Genomic DNA, 14,840 nt, shown 5'->3' with positions numbered 1-14,840 from the left:
TATACTGTGTGATGTGTATACTGTGTAATGTCATGTATACTGTGTGATGTGTATATTGTGTGATGTATATACCGTGTGATGTCATGTATACTGTGTGATGTATATACTGTGTGATGTCATGTATACTGTGTGATGTATATACTGGTGATGTGTATACTGTGTAATGTCATGTATACTGTGTGATGTCATGTATACTGTGTGATGTAATGTATACTGTGTGATGTATATACTGTGTGATGTCATGTATACTGTGTGATGTCATGTATACTGTGTGATGTAATGTATACTGTGTGATGTATATACTGTGTGATGTCATGTCATGTATACTGTGTGATGTCATGTATAGTGTGTGATGTATATAATGTGTGATGTGTACAGTGTGTGATGTCATGTCATGTATACAGTGTGATGTGTACAGTGTGATGTATATACTGTGTGACTGTGATGTCATGTATACAGTGTGATGTATATACTGTGTGATGTCATGTATACAGTGTGATGTATATACTGTGTGATGTCATGTCATGTATACTGTGTGATGTGTACAGTGTGATGTATATACTGTGTGATGTCATGTATACAGTGTGATGTATATACTGTGTGACTGTGATGTCATGTCATGTATACAGTGTGATGTGTACAGTGTGTGATGTATATACAGTGTGATGTATATACTGTGATGTCATGTCATGTATACAGTGTGATGAGCTGTGATAGGCGGTGGGGAAGTCAGTGCCCCCCGTCCCCTGTAGGGTACAGTGAGTAGATCGGTGTTCTCGGCGCTCTCCCTCCCCCCCACCCCGGTCAGTGTGCTGTGATAAATCCGCCCCTCCTTCTCCTCCTCCTCGGTGTGTTGGGGGGTAGATGGGGGGCAGCCAGAGGCGGGATCCACCCCCAGGGGCTCGGAGCTCTTCCCACACTGGATCCCCCGGGGAATCCGGCTCCATGAGACTTTAATCAGCACAGCAGCTGCTTCCTGCCATTATCCTATTAAACGGGCAGGCTGAGCCGCACACGGAAGGATTCCGCTCCTCACCTACCTCCCTAAGCCGGGCCCACCCCGGGATGTGACAGCACCGCCGCCCGGCCAACTCTGCAGGGGGCCCGGTAAGTTTTGGCCGGAGATCGGGGGGGAGGGTACGATGTCCGGGGCTGAGCCGAGAAGACTGGAGAGAGGGGGGCGTCTGTTGCCCCTAGCAACGGCCAGCATCCTTCATCTACCAATGCGAAGCGATAATCTGTTGCCCCTAGCAACCAACCAGCCTCCTTCATTTACCAGTGTAGTTTAGATATTAGAAACCTGATTGGTTGCTATGAGCAACTGCTTTACTTTGATTGGTTGCTTGGAACAACTGCTCCAGTCTTGCCTGTAGAGATGCCAGCTGCTCCATGCACAGCCCCTTCATATGCAGGGAGCGCTCAGTGACAGCAGCATCCTCCCAGGCAGACATGGGGAGCCTGGGGCAGGATTCCTAGGGAGAAGTCTTTAGTAATAGTGCATATAATAGAGTGTGGGAAGGTAAGAGTGAGGTCAGTGCTGACATTAGCATTGTGTATGTCACCAACATGCAAATATAGTAAATGCAGCAGAGTATATCAACAGGCGTGGTGCAAGTCATCTCTGATCCTCATCATTCACCTCCTTCATACAGATTATTTCCTATAGTGCTGAATAATGACTTGCAGAAAATAAAAGAAAGCAGCTCTTGTTAGCGGTGCTTGCTGTGCGCTAATGGATGGCTAATTGTCACTGCCCAGCCCATTGTGAACAATCAGGGCTCTCTCCATGGACACAATGAATACAGGACGGCTGTAACATGTAAAAATGTGCTGCGATGGCTTTTCTTACAGATGTGTGTTGATCAGTTTGATTTTTGTTTTTTTGCCCAGGTGCCCCCCGCCACAGGACTGGGACAGGTGGAGCATGTCGGCCCTGGAGGGTGCCTCACCGGCACCCCCACACCACCACCCCAGCAGGACACTGACGCTGCGTGGGCTTCGTGGGCACACGGCAGAGAGCAGCGGTCAGGGGACAGCGGCCGACTGCAAGAAAGTTCACAACTCGCTGAATAAAGTGACCGCGTGTTACCGGCAGCTGGTACTGTGTGTTGGGGGTACGTCAGACTGCACTCGACTGCGGGAGGAGCTGGAAGAGAGCAGAAAGAAAGCCTTTGAACTGAGCACTGGTGAGTGATTGGCATACTTTAGGGCAGCCTTTCTTAAACTTTATACCCCCAAACAACCCTTGAAATCATTTTTAGGTTTTGGGGAACTCCTGATAGAAAAAATACCACCTTACGTTGGTGGTCAGTGGGATAAATACCACCTTACATTGTTGGTCAGTGGGAAGACTGCCCCTTATGTAGGGAAAAATACCACCTTACGTTGGCGGTCAGTGGGAAGAATTTCCCTTACGTAGGGAAAAATACCACCTTACGTTGGCGGTCAGTGGGAACTAAAAGACATTGCTAGGTGGTCAGAGGGAAGAATGCCCCCTTACGTTGGTGGCCGGTGGGAAGAATGCCCCCTTACGCTGGGGATCAGTGGGGAAAAATACCACCTTACATTGGTGGTCAGTGGTAAAAATACCACCTTATGTTGGTGGTCAGTGGGAAGAATGCCCCCTTACTTTGGTGGTCAGTAGGAAAAATACCACCTTGCGTTGGTGGTCAGTGGAAAGAATGCCCCCTTACGTTGGTGGCCGGTGGGAAGAATGCCCCCTTACGCTGGGGATCAGTGGGGAAAAATACCACCTTACGTTGGTGGTCAGTGGGAAAAATACCACCTTATGTTGGTGGTCAGTGGGAAGAATGCCCCCTTACTTTGGTGGTCAGTAGGAAAAGTACCACCTTGCGTTGGTGGTCAGTGGAAAGAATGCCCCCTTACGTTGGTGGTCAGTGGAAAGAATACCCCCTTACTTTGGTGGTCAGTGGGAAGAATGCCCCCTTACGTTGGTGGTCAGTGGGAAGAATGCCCCCTTACGTTGGTGGTCAGTGGGAAGAATGCCCCCTTACGTTGGCCGTCAGTGGGAAAAATGCCCCTTTACGTTGGTGGTCAGTGGGGAAAAATACCCCTTATGTTGGGGGTCAGTGGGAAGAACGCCTTTTATGTTAGGGAGTCAGTGGGAAGAATGCCCCTTATATAGGGAAAAATACTACCTTACATTGGTGGTGAGTGGGAAAAAAAACACCTTGCGTTGGTGGTCAGTGGGAAGAATGCACCCTTACGTTGGGGATCAGTGGGGAAATATACCCCTTATGTTGGGGGTCAGTGGGAAAAAGACCCCTTATGTTGGGGGTCAGTAGGAAGAATGCTCCTTATGTTAGTGGGTCAGTGGGAAGAACACCCCTTATGTAGGGAAAAATACTACCTTACGTTGGTGGTCAGTGGGAAAGAGGCCACCTTGCGTTGGTGGTCAATAGGAAGAATGGCCCCTTATGTTGGTGGTCAGTGGGAAGAATGCCTCCTTATGTTGGGGATTAGTGGGGAAAAATACCCCTTATGTTGGGGGTCAGTGGGAAAAATACCCCTTATGTTGGGGGTCAGTGGGAAAAATGCCCCTTATGTTGGGGGTCAGTGGGAAGAATGCCCCTTACGTTGGTGGTCAGTGGAAAGAATGCCCTCTTACATTGGTGGTCAATGGGAAAAATACCCCTTATGTTGGTGGTCAGTGGAAAGAATGCCCTCTTACATTGTTGGTCAATGGGAAAAATACCCCTTATGTTGGGGGTCAGTGGGAATAATGCCCCTTACAGCTGTGTTCAGTGGGAAGAATGCCGCTTATATAGGGAAAAATACTACCTTAAGTTGGTGGTGAGTGGGAAAAAAAACACCTTGCGTTGGTGGTCAGTGGGAAGAATGCACCCTTACGTTGGGGATCAGTGGGGGAAAATACCCCTTATGTTGGGGGTCAGTGGGAAAAAGACCCCTTATATTGGGGGTCAGTGGGAAAAAGACCCCTTATGTTGGGGGTCAGTAGGAAGAATGCTCCTTATGTTAGGGGGTCAGTGGGAAAAACACCCCTTATGTAGGGAAAAATACTACCTTACGTTGGTGGTCAGTGGGAAAGAAGCCACCTTGCGTTGGTGGTCAATAGGAAGAATGCCCCCTTATGTTGGTGGTCAGTGGGAAGAATGCCTCCTTATGTTGGGGATTAGTGGGGAAAAATACCCCTTATGTTGGGGGTCAGTGGGAAAAATACCCCTTATGTTGGGGGTCAGTGGGAAAAATGCCCCTTATGTTGGTGGTCAGTGGAAAGAATGCCCTCTTACATTGATGGTCAATGGGAAAATGCCCCTTATGTTGGGGGTCAGTGGGAAGAATGATCCCTTATGTTGGTGGTCAGTGGAAAGAATGCCCTCTTACATTGGTGGTCAATGGGAAAAATACCACTTATGTTGGGGGTCAGTGGGAATAATGCCCCTTACAGCTGTGTTCAGTGGGAAGATTGCCTCCTTATGTTGGGGATTAGTGGGGAAAAATACCCCTTATGTTGGGGGTCAGTGGGAAAGAAGCCACCTTGCGTTGGTGGTCAATAGGACGAACGCCCCCTTATGTTGGTGGTCAGTGGGAAGAATGCCTCCTTATGTTGGGGATTAGTGGGGAAAAATACCCCTTATGTTGGGGGTCAGTGGGAAAAATACCCCTTATGTTGGGGGTCAGTGGGAAAAATGCCCCTTATGTTGGGGGTCAGTGGGAAAAATACCCCTTATGTTGGTGGTCAGTGGAAAGAATGCCCTCTTACATTGGTGGTCAATGGGAAAAATGCCCCTTATGTTGGGGGTCAGTGGGAAGAATGCCCTCTTACATTGGTGGTCAATGGGAAAAATGCCCCTTATGTTGGTGGTCAGTGGAAAGAATGCCCTCTTACATTGGTGGTCAATGGGAAAAATGCCCCTTATGTTGGGGGTCAGTGGGAAGAATGCCCTCTTACATTGGTGGTCAATGGGAAAAATACCCCTTATGTTGATGGTCAGTGGAAAGAATGCCCTCTTACATTGGTGGTCAATGGGAAAAATGCCCCTTATGTTGGGGGTCAGTGGGAAGAATGATCCCTTTATGTTGGTGGTCAGTGGAAAGAATGCCCTCTTGCATTGGTGGTCAATAGGAAAAATACCCCTTATGTTGGGGGTCAGTGGGAATAATGCCCCTTACAACTGTGTTCAGTGGGAAGAATGCCCTTTACGGCGGTGGTCAGAGTTTCCAATCAGTAGGAAGAATAACCCCCCCCCCCTTCCGCTTCAGTGGTGGTGAGTTTATCACCTATCCAGACAGCTACAAAGATCAAACCTGTTACGGTGCAGGCTTGTTCAAGTGGCATTGGCCCCTGGAAAATGCAGGCACCATTAAATGAGAGGTCAAAGTGCCTAGATTTCTAGAAACTTTTAGAAGAGCCCTGGTTAAGAATGGCTGTTTTAGGGGTGCTATTATGCCATGGCACCCCGGCTGGGTTTTACCTCTATGCAGTAGGTATTAGGTGCTTCCAATATGTCCCCTAAAACTTTTAAGGCCTTCCTTCTCTGCTACCTCCTTTATTTCTGCTTTGCTAAGTGACCATGTCAAAGCCTCACCCCCTTCTGCAGGGGAAAGTGATAGTCACCAAATGCATGAGGGTTGATTAATTAAAGGTGTGTTCACTTAGCAAAGTAAGATAAAGTAGTGTTCCCTTTGAATGCCCAATCGCATGCAAAGAAAATTCTACATTCGATTGGTTTATTAAAGTGAACAAAACTATCCCCTTATTTACTAAGCTCTGCAAACATTCACTTTGCAAAATGATCAGCCTTCCCTTCTTTAGTAAATCCCCCTGAGTATGTACCGCACTCCTCCGAGTTGCGCTCAACAGCCCGCATTAGGAAACTGGGCAGTACAAACGGCATTCTGCTTTATGCCACATGAGATAGGAAGCCATTATGGAGAGATTGCTGCTCTGCGGCCTGACTGCATGACCAGCTTCTGGGGTGGTGAGGTGACTTCGTCCTCATGCACAGAGATGCTTTTAGGAATCCAACGCAAATTTTAGGGGTATTTCCATGATTGGGAGGGACAGCGGTCCACAATAATAAATAGATGTGCGCTAGCTTCACGCAGGCATACGCCAAGCTTGTGTAAACTCGCACATGCTTACGGGCATAAACCCCTGAACGCACAAAAGCCACACTCCGGGATTTATGCACATGCATGGCGTACGCCAGGGGCAGACTGGCAACTTTCAGTCCAGGGGGCAAGTACAAACCAGAAGCCCATGGTGCAGTGACTCGGCCCCGCTCCCACTCTCCCTCTTCCTGTCCTCCTCCTGACCCCCCATTCCAGGTTGAAGCTCTGCTCCCAATACTCTCTACTCACTGGCTGAATCCGGGTTCCTGACCTAGCCAGCAGGGGGCAGTTGGGGGGAGCTGGCACAGCTTGGTTGGGGCTGGCCGAGGGGAGGAGAGTCTCCAGTGGTGCATTAAACCTGCCTCTGCTCAGGCAGTTTACACCATCCATGCTGGGGAGGGGGGCCTGAGGCCCACGCTCTGTCCTTGTCTTCAACCCACACTCAGTAGGTCAGCGGCAGGGACTTTTTACTTCTCTTCACCAGGAATCCTTCAGGTATGTCTGTGGCAGAAGCGGTGCAGCCTTTTTATGGGGCATCGGAGTGGCCCAGGGGGCAATTGCCCCCCTGCCCCTTGGCCCAGGCCTCCCCTGGCGTACGCCGTACAGCCATTGACTGCTATGGGTGGCTGTCCACTGCAGCTGTCTCTCCCAGGGGAAGTAATATACCCGCTACTTATGTCAGATTCCTGAAAGTGTTCGTGTGTATGAGGCCTTACAAAGCAGAGATGCCCATTTTAGAGGGAAATGGTAATAAGCAAAGTGAGGAAGGTTAGATTGTACACAAATCCGTGCCATAAAACGAAAACCTAGACTTGGGTTTTATTTCGTTTTTATAAGTTAGTTTCTAATAACTGGAGGAAGAAATAGGGGTTAATTTACTAAAAGTGGAGAGTGCAAAATCTGGTGAAGCTGTGCATGGTAGCCAATCAGCTTCTAAGTTCAGCTTCAATTTAACCACCTCCCACACAGGCCAATTCTGACACTTCTCTCCTAAATGTAAAAATCATCATTTTTTTGCTCGAAAAATTATTCAGAACCAACAAACATTATATATGGTTTTTTTTAACGGAGATATTAGGGAAAAAATTGCAGTTTTCTATGTCACACGGTATTTGCGCAGCAATTTTTTAAACACATGTTTTTTTTGGACAAAAAAACAGTTTTATGAATTAAGATAAAAAATCTCTGTAGGCAACACTTTAAAAATGTTTTACAGGTTACCTGTGATGAGGAAAAGGGAAGAAGCCATTTTATTTATCAAATATTTATTTATGATTATCAAACATGGATTTATGATTAACCACTTGCCGACTGCCTAACGCCGATCTACGTCGGCAGTCAGCCCCTCACAGGCAAAGTGACGTAGGGCTACGTCACTAGCTTGTGAGGGTCTAGGGAGTGAGCGCGTGCCCCCGGAGGCGCGCTCCCGCGTGGTCACGGACCCCACCCGCGCGTGTGACCAGCGGACCCGATGTCCGCCGGTCACTCGGCGATCGGCGGGGGAGAGGGAGAAAGTCAGGCAGCTTGTGTAAACAAGCCACCTGTCATTCTCCCCGGTGTATGAAGGCTGATCATACGGTTCTACTATGTAGAACCGTCGATCACTCTTCATACATCTGAAGCCACAGCCAATCACAGTAGAAAGCACGCCCCTAGGGACACACAGAGCCCATCCCTCTCTAATAAAGTTAACCCCTTCACTACCAGTGTATTTTTACAGTAACAGTGCATATGTATAGCACTGATTACTGTAGAAATGTCACTGGTAACCCCAAAAGTGTCAAAAATGTCATTCAAGGGTCCGATCTGTCCGCCGCAATGTCGCAGTACCGCAAAAAAAATTGCAGATCGCCGCCATTACGCGTTAAAAAAAAAAACAACAAAAATGACAAAAATCTTTCCCTTAGTTAGTAAACGCGATAACTTTTGCGCAAACCAATCAAAATACGCTTTTTGCGATTTTTTTTTTTTACCAAACATAGGTAGCATAAAACAAATTGGCCGAAAATGTTAAAAAATTTAGATTTTTACATTTTTTGGGGGGGGGATTTCATATAAAAAAATTTGAAAAATATTGCTATTTTTGCAAAATTGACGCTCTTTTTTTGTTTATAGCGCGTGATCAAAAAATCGCACAGGTGATCAAATACCACCAAAAGAAAGCTCTGTTTGTGGGAAAAAAAGGACGCCAAATTCGTTTAGGTACAGCGTCGCACGACCGCGCAATTGTCCGTTAAAGTCACGCAGTGCCGAATCGCAAAATACCCCCTGGTCAGGAAGGGGGTAAAATCTTCCGGGGCTTAAGTGGTTAAGCAGATATTTTGGATGTCTATATTGTGAGAAGTCATATTGTATAACAGCTGTTGTATTCAAAAGCCATTTACAGCTCCAGCTGTTAAAGCGGAGTTCCAGCCATTTACTCACCTGTCCAACGGTCCAGCGATGCGGCCGCCGGAAGCCTCGATCCTCTCCCTCGGCGCCGGCATCACTGCTGTGGGCACCCGGCTGTTACAGTTTGCGGCTTCACAGCCGGGTACCCACTGCGCATGCGCGAGTCGCGCTGCGTGCCGTGATTGGCCGGCAATCTTCTGGGACCTCTGACGTGTCCCAGAAGATTGCAGGGAGGGAGGGGGAGAGGAGAACTTCCGCTCAGGGCGCCGCGGCGCTCCGAGCGGAAGTGGGAGCGGGTACCTGTCAAAACTAGGTACCCGCTCCCCCCCCCCAAAAAATGACATGCCAAATGTGGCATGTCGGGGGGTCAGGACTCCCTAAAGCGGAAGTTCCACTTTTGGGTGGAACTCCGCTTTAAGATTGCTATCTCGACCTTTGAAGACCTGTTTAGCTAACAAGTTTTGGAAGTCACATGTCTATGTTAAATGTCCATTTCGCATATCAAAGAATGTTACCAAAGACTCATATGTGACTTTAATGAAACTAGATAGCTAGGTTCCACCCACTTTAGAATATATAAAACTGTATTAGAAACCCTAGCCAGATAGAGCAATGTTTATTAAGCCAACAGAATGTATTTAACTGAATTGCTCTCCAAACATGTTTGCCTACATGTTTGTCTAGTAAATATAATTTTCAATCTGGCTTCAACAGTCAAAATGTTACTGAAACCCCTTGAATTTTGGGGTTTCCCTATCACCTGTTTAGAGTTAAAGAGGAGGTCTTGGGCTAGAATTATTGCACTCGCTCAAACGTTCGTGGGGATATCTCACATGTGTGGATTGAACGCCGTTTTTATATGTGGGCGCAACGTACGTAGGCGTTCGCTTCTGCGTGCAGGGACGGGGGCACTTTAAAATTTTTTTGTTTATCTTATTTTTATTTTTCCACTTTTTCCCTTTTTTATTTTTTTTGATCACTTTTTTTCCAATTACAAGGAATGTAAACATCCTTTGTAATAGGAATAGTGCATGACAGGTCCTCTTTATGGAGAGATCTGGGGTCAGTAAACTTTTTTCCAGGCTGAAAAGCTTGAGATTAAAAAAAAAAAAGATCTCGGCTTTCTAGCTGAGATCACGGCAGTATTTACAACTGCCAGGCCGGTTGTGACATAACGTCGTGTCCGAGCCTCCGAGAGTCATAGAGTCATCTGGTCCTCGGTATTCTCTATGGTGAACTTCCACTGCTGGCAGATTCCTTCTCCGGCTCGCCAATCGCACGGGTGAACCGGTAGAAGCACCGGAGGGTGGTAGGAGGGGGCCGCCTGCAAGAACAATTAAGCCGCTATATTTGTTCTTATGGACCTCATATGGCGCAGGGCTTGACAAATTTTCCTGAAATCTAGGAGCCAGCTAAAAAAGTTAGGAGCCAGTTTTTTTTTTTTTTTAAACTAACAACCAAGCTTTATTTAATAAAACGGATACTAAATTTACACATAAATACGACTAGAACCCCACTCTCCTCTATAACGCAATTGGATGGAAACAGACTGTCTGTCTCTTTCCATCCGATGCCATCTGATCCGATCCACGGGATGGATAGAAAATAGAACCACCATCCGTCTGCTTTTGGTGGACAGGATCAGATGGCGGCAGATTACTGCTCCATAGAGGAGAATGAAGGGTCCGATCAGGTCTGCCTGAAAAACTGACAGACGGACCTGATCAGACAGCCCGTGTGAAAGGGGCCTTCGGCTGTGGCATGGCGATGAGGAAAAAAAAAAAATTATATTTTATATATATATATATATATATATATATATAATTTTTTTTTTAATAATAATAGGAAAGAAAATTTTTTATATATATATATATATATATATATATATATATATATATATTTTTTTTTAATATCAATAGGAAAGAAAATAAATATTTTTTTTTATTTTAATTTTAATAATTAAAAAAAAAAGAAAAATTATTTAATTTATTTTTTAAATGTAAAAAAAAAAAAATTATTAATAACCACACTCCCTGTCAAAGGTAACTAAATGGACAGGGAGTTGGTAATGCATTGAGAAGAAACAGGCATTACAACAGTCATTACTCCCGGCCACCACAAGAGGGCGCCAGTTCCCCATTGGAAGCCTCTCTCATCTCAAGTAGGCCGAAAAGCCGGGGCCTCAATATTCGGCCGGCGCGGAAGTCCGTGCACTCCGTGCGCGGAAGTCCGTGGAAAAATGACAGGACACCTTCTGCAGGGCACCCCAGGCGCCAGGTCGCTAATTCTAGTCGCAAATGCGACCTGGCACCCGGGGATTGTCGAGCCCTGATATGGCGTACTGTGGTATGGAAGTAGTGAAAGTGTTACTAAACCCACAACAGTAAAATCAGTCTGTACATACAGTAAAGCTTGCTTGTTATACTTACTGTGGGACCTAAGGGGTTAATCATCTGCATTGTGTAAAAAGGCTGTGTGATCCTGTCTTCTCTGATCCTCCCCTTCTTCCACAGTCACCAATCCATCTTCTAATATTTTCAGAGCTAGGGCACAAGCTGCACATACTCAGTTTGGTGTGTATTGCTAGAGAGTTTTTTTTTTTTTTAATGGGAGAGTGTATGTGATCAGCACAGGGCAAATCGCCACGGTCAAGACAGAGGGTCAGGGGTCATGCAGCCTCATAGGACAATCGTGGAAGAATGAAAACTCCTTCTACAAGCTTTAATCAAACACTGATAGAAGTTACAAGACTTCTCTAACTGCTGATGAGAAAAGGTATTTAGCAGTTTGTATTTACTAAAACTATTGCATTTCCATGTTCTGTGTACTGTGAGAGACCAGATATAGTGAATGCAGGGCCCTGGGTTTAGTAACATTTTAAGTCAGGGGTAGGCAACCTTAAAGAGGTGGAGATCTACCTAAACAACATGGGAGGTGTCAGAGATCACTGGGCACTGTGTCGCCTCCTCACACCTGATTTAGGCCTCCAATTGGCGTACTACCGCATCACAATCGTGTGCATTGCATGGCAATTATTGGTTAAAATCAGGTGGTGAGGAGGCAACATATTTCCTTCTCACCACCTGTCAAACACACTCAGATCGCTTTTCATAGGAGCAGTGCCTGCTGCACTTGTGAATGAGCTCTTGCATTCCGCAGCAGCACCCTTAGGGCTCATTCACACTTAAAGTTAGGGGGTAGTAAAACCCTGAGGTTGATTTTACTACCCCCAATCCATACCCCCTTTAGCTGCTTAGGAAGCAGTCAGTTGTACACATGCCGCAGCCGGAATTAACCCCCTGTTGATGTTGGTGGGTGCTACCGCCTGCCAATCACAACCCATTCAAATAAATGTGGCCACTCTGCAAGCGCCCCATAACTGCATGCTTCTGTGATGTCCAAGGGGTTAAAATAGATGGTGAGAAAGCAACACAATGCTGCGTGCTTTAACCCCTTGTTTTCCTGTACTGCACAAGGTTGCAGGACATTTGCAGAGCGACATCATTCCCTTGAATAGGTGATGCTTAGCAGATGCTACATCCACCAACCATGGCAGAGCATATAATTCCTCCTGCGGCAGTGACATGTGTACACTCCTGGCCACTGCAGTTACAGTGGGTGCGGTTGGGGCAGGGGTGGTAAAAACACATCTTGACTATGGGGCCTTACCACCCCCCAAACTGAAAAAGGAAATTAACCCTTTTTTTTCTGAGCTCCCTATAAGGCTGCATTCACACTGATGTCCTGCGGTTTACCGGCACCACCGGTGCAGCAAAGTGCATTTGTGGCTTTCCTGGGTTAGCTGCGCTTTGCCATGGACTTCTATTATACCCTGCAGGTATGGTGCACTTTCTGAAAGTGTACCAAAACTCCTGCATTTAGAAAGTGCACCAAACCCACAGAATATAATAGAAGTCTATGGCTAAGTGCAGGAAAGCTGCAGGTACGTGGCACTGCATCTATGGTGTGGGTAAACCACAGCACATGACTGCTGAGAAGCATAGGTTCATTTATGACCAACTAATAAACCAATCGGCCCCTTTTACACGGGCGATCCGATCCGCCTGTCAGTTTTTCAGGGGGACCTGATAGGATCCTCCATGCATCCCTATGGGGCAGCGGGTGTCAGCAGAGACATCCCTGCTGACACCCGCTGCTATCCGACTCAATCCTGTCCGTGAAATCCGGACAGATGGAAACCCTATTTTCCATCCGTCGAGGATCGGATCGGATGAGAACATAAAGGCGGTCCGTTCTCATCCGATCTCCCCATAGAGGACAGCGGGGATCTGCCAGCTTCGTCTCTGCACACAGAGTGGAGACGGAGCTGTCATCCGACCTGCTCAGCGGGGATCGGCGGATCAATCCCCGCTGTGCAGAACGGAGTTCATCGGGCGGTGTGTCTTGATATATTTGGGGGGGGGGGGGGCTGCCAGGTAGGCTGTATTGGGCCCTGTGATTTCTAATAGCCCTGGGTGGGTCAGCAAGCCCAGACCACAATCTACCAGTCACCTGGCCACAATCTACTGGTTGCTAACCCCCACTTTAAGTTACTACCAAAGACATGCATCCTATGCTCTGATGACTGCCGCTTACTGTACAAATCCTCTCTTTATTACCTTTGATGTTTTTGTGAAAATGCCATAAAATGCACTGATCGTTGCAATATATCTCAAAAATAAATTGATAACTATTTAAATGCTGTAAAGTGCTAGAAGTGTCATATAAAAATCACCATATTGATCATTACAAATTCATATAATCACATGCAAATTATCACAGTCCCGTGCAAATATCGCAAAAAAAAAAAAAAAAAACAGAAACCAAGTGCAAAAAAGTGCACATGCAAAGTGTCCAAAATGTATTTATTAGTCATCCAGACTATTTATGTGTCCATAAAAAACTCTTTAATCAAATGTGTAATTCTCTTGAAAAATGTTGCTGGGCTTGCTGGTCCTTATAGTGCCATCTGTGGAGTGACAATAGTGGGTGCCAACACAATGCAGTTAGTGTCTCAGCATGCAGTAATCCTCGGTGTCTCCACTCGTGCACTCACCAGAAATCCTACCCTTTTCGATAGGGGTGTATCACTTTCTAGGTAAATGTAACCGGTGCTTGTGCCTTCTCCACGTCCATTCCCTGGTTGTTTCCCCTTTATGTCATCCTGTTGTTCTCGGTGGGATATAAAACAACAGCCCCCATAGTGTAAATCCAATATAAATTTTATTAATAACAAATAAATACACTTACATAAAAGTAATGGAAACTGCGCTCGTAAGTCATGGGAGGTAATGTTGGGGACACTCCCGCGTTCCAGGGCTGAAAACCGGATGTTGCATAATGACGCTAGGCTCATCTCTAAACGTTTCGTCACTCTGACGTCATCTGGGGCGGCATGACAAAGCGAGTGACGAAACATGCAGGGCGGAGCCTAGCGTCATTACGCAAATTTTAGTTTTCCCTAAAACGTCTTTCAGGACAGCACCTTAGAGAGATGGCTCCTCCCTCTCCTCATTAGGAAACACCCCATCCACCAGATTTTAAAAGGAGGCTTCTCCCACCATTCATCAGTTTTTGTGTTTCCTCCGACCGAGGAACACCTCTGTGGGGAGCTGGGCTCTTAAGGTACTATCCTGAGAGACCGGGCTTCCTACGTCCACCTACCCTTTTTTGGAGACGATTGCTTCTCCCATTCACGCGACCGACTGCAGTGCATGGGCTCCTTCTTCCTCTTCAGTGCTCTAGGCTGGGTCAGGACCCCGCAGAGCACAGCCCTGGGAAGGCATCTTGAAGGAGCGGAACGATTTTTCTTAGGCTTCCGCCCACTTTTTTTTTCAAATTTGCCGCCATTTCTCCGGATCGAGTGACGCTCGTCCGGACCGTAAGTGAGGTTCCGGAAAGGGCAGCGTTCTGCAGGGGGCGTATGGCGTCATTTCCGCCGGACGCAGAGGAAGAAGGGAGGAGCAAGCTGGTGCCTTATTCCGGATCCGGTCCAGTGCAGGTGCGCTTTGGTCTCCGGAACCGGTACCGAAGCCACGGGTGATACCGCTGCCAAGCGATGGAAGCTTCTTCAGCGAGTGGGACAGGCACCAGTAAGGCCCAGGTAAGGGGTATCTTTATATGGCCTATCTTACTGTGGGGTCTCTCTCCATCTCTTTTATCTTTCCCCCCGGTGGCTGGGGGCCTGTCAGGGCACATGGGACTTCCCTTAAAATGTCTTTCTGTGCACCTTGGTGACCATGAGAATCAGACTGACTCTTAAGAAGCATGTGTATGTTTTCCCATTCATGTCTTCCAGGATAAAAGCTCTGAAATTGTTTCCAAGAGAAAGTGTCCTTCATGCAAAGCAAAGT

The 14,840-nt window shown here is 46.9% G+C and overlaps 1 protein-coding gene across 1 annotated transcript in view; it reads left to right on the top strand.

Annotated features, from left to right (window-relative positions):
- The first annotated feature begins 804 nt into the window (after window positions 1-804).
- LOC309567038 (regulator of G-protein signaling 9-binding protein-like) overlaps window positions 805-14,840 on the top strand; it is a 34,593-nt gene continuing 20,557 nt past the window's right edge. Inside the window, exons 1-2 of the mRNA XM_082272353.1 lie at window positions 805-1,107; window positions 1,891-2,186. Coding sequence (XP_082128479.1) covers window positions 1,925-2,186 — 262 coding nt within the window. The 5' untranslated portion in view covers window positions 805-1,107; window positions 1,891-1,924. The remainder of the gene's footprint in view (window positions 1,108-1,890; window positions 2,187-14,840) is intronic.

The sequence above is a fragment of the Pelophylax lessonae genome (assembly GCF_965119305.1).
Source record: "Pelophylax lessonae genome assembly, chromosome: 11".
In the NCBI taxonomy this organism is placed as follows: domain Eukaryota; kingdom Metazoa; phylum Chordata; class Amphibia; order Anura; family Ranidae; genus Pelophylax; species Pelophylax lessonae.
The sequence above is the reverse complement of the archived record's forward strand: the minus strand, read 5'-3'. Positions and strand labels throughout refer to the sequence as shown.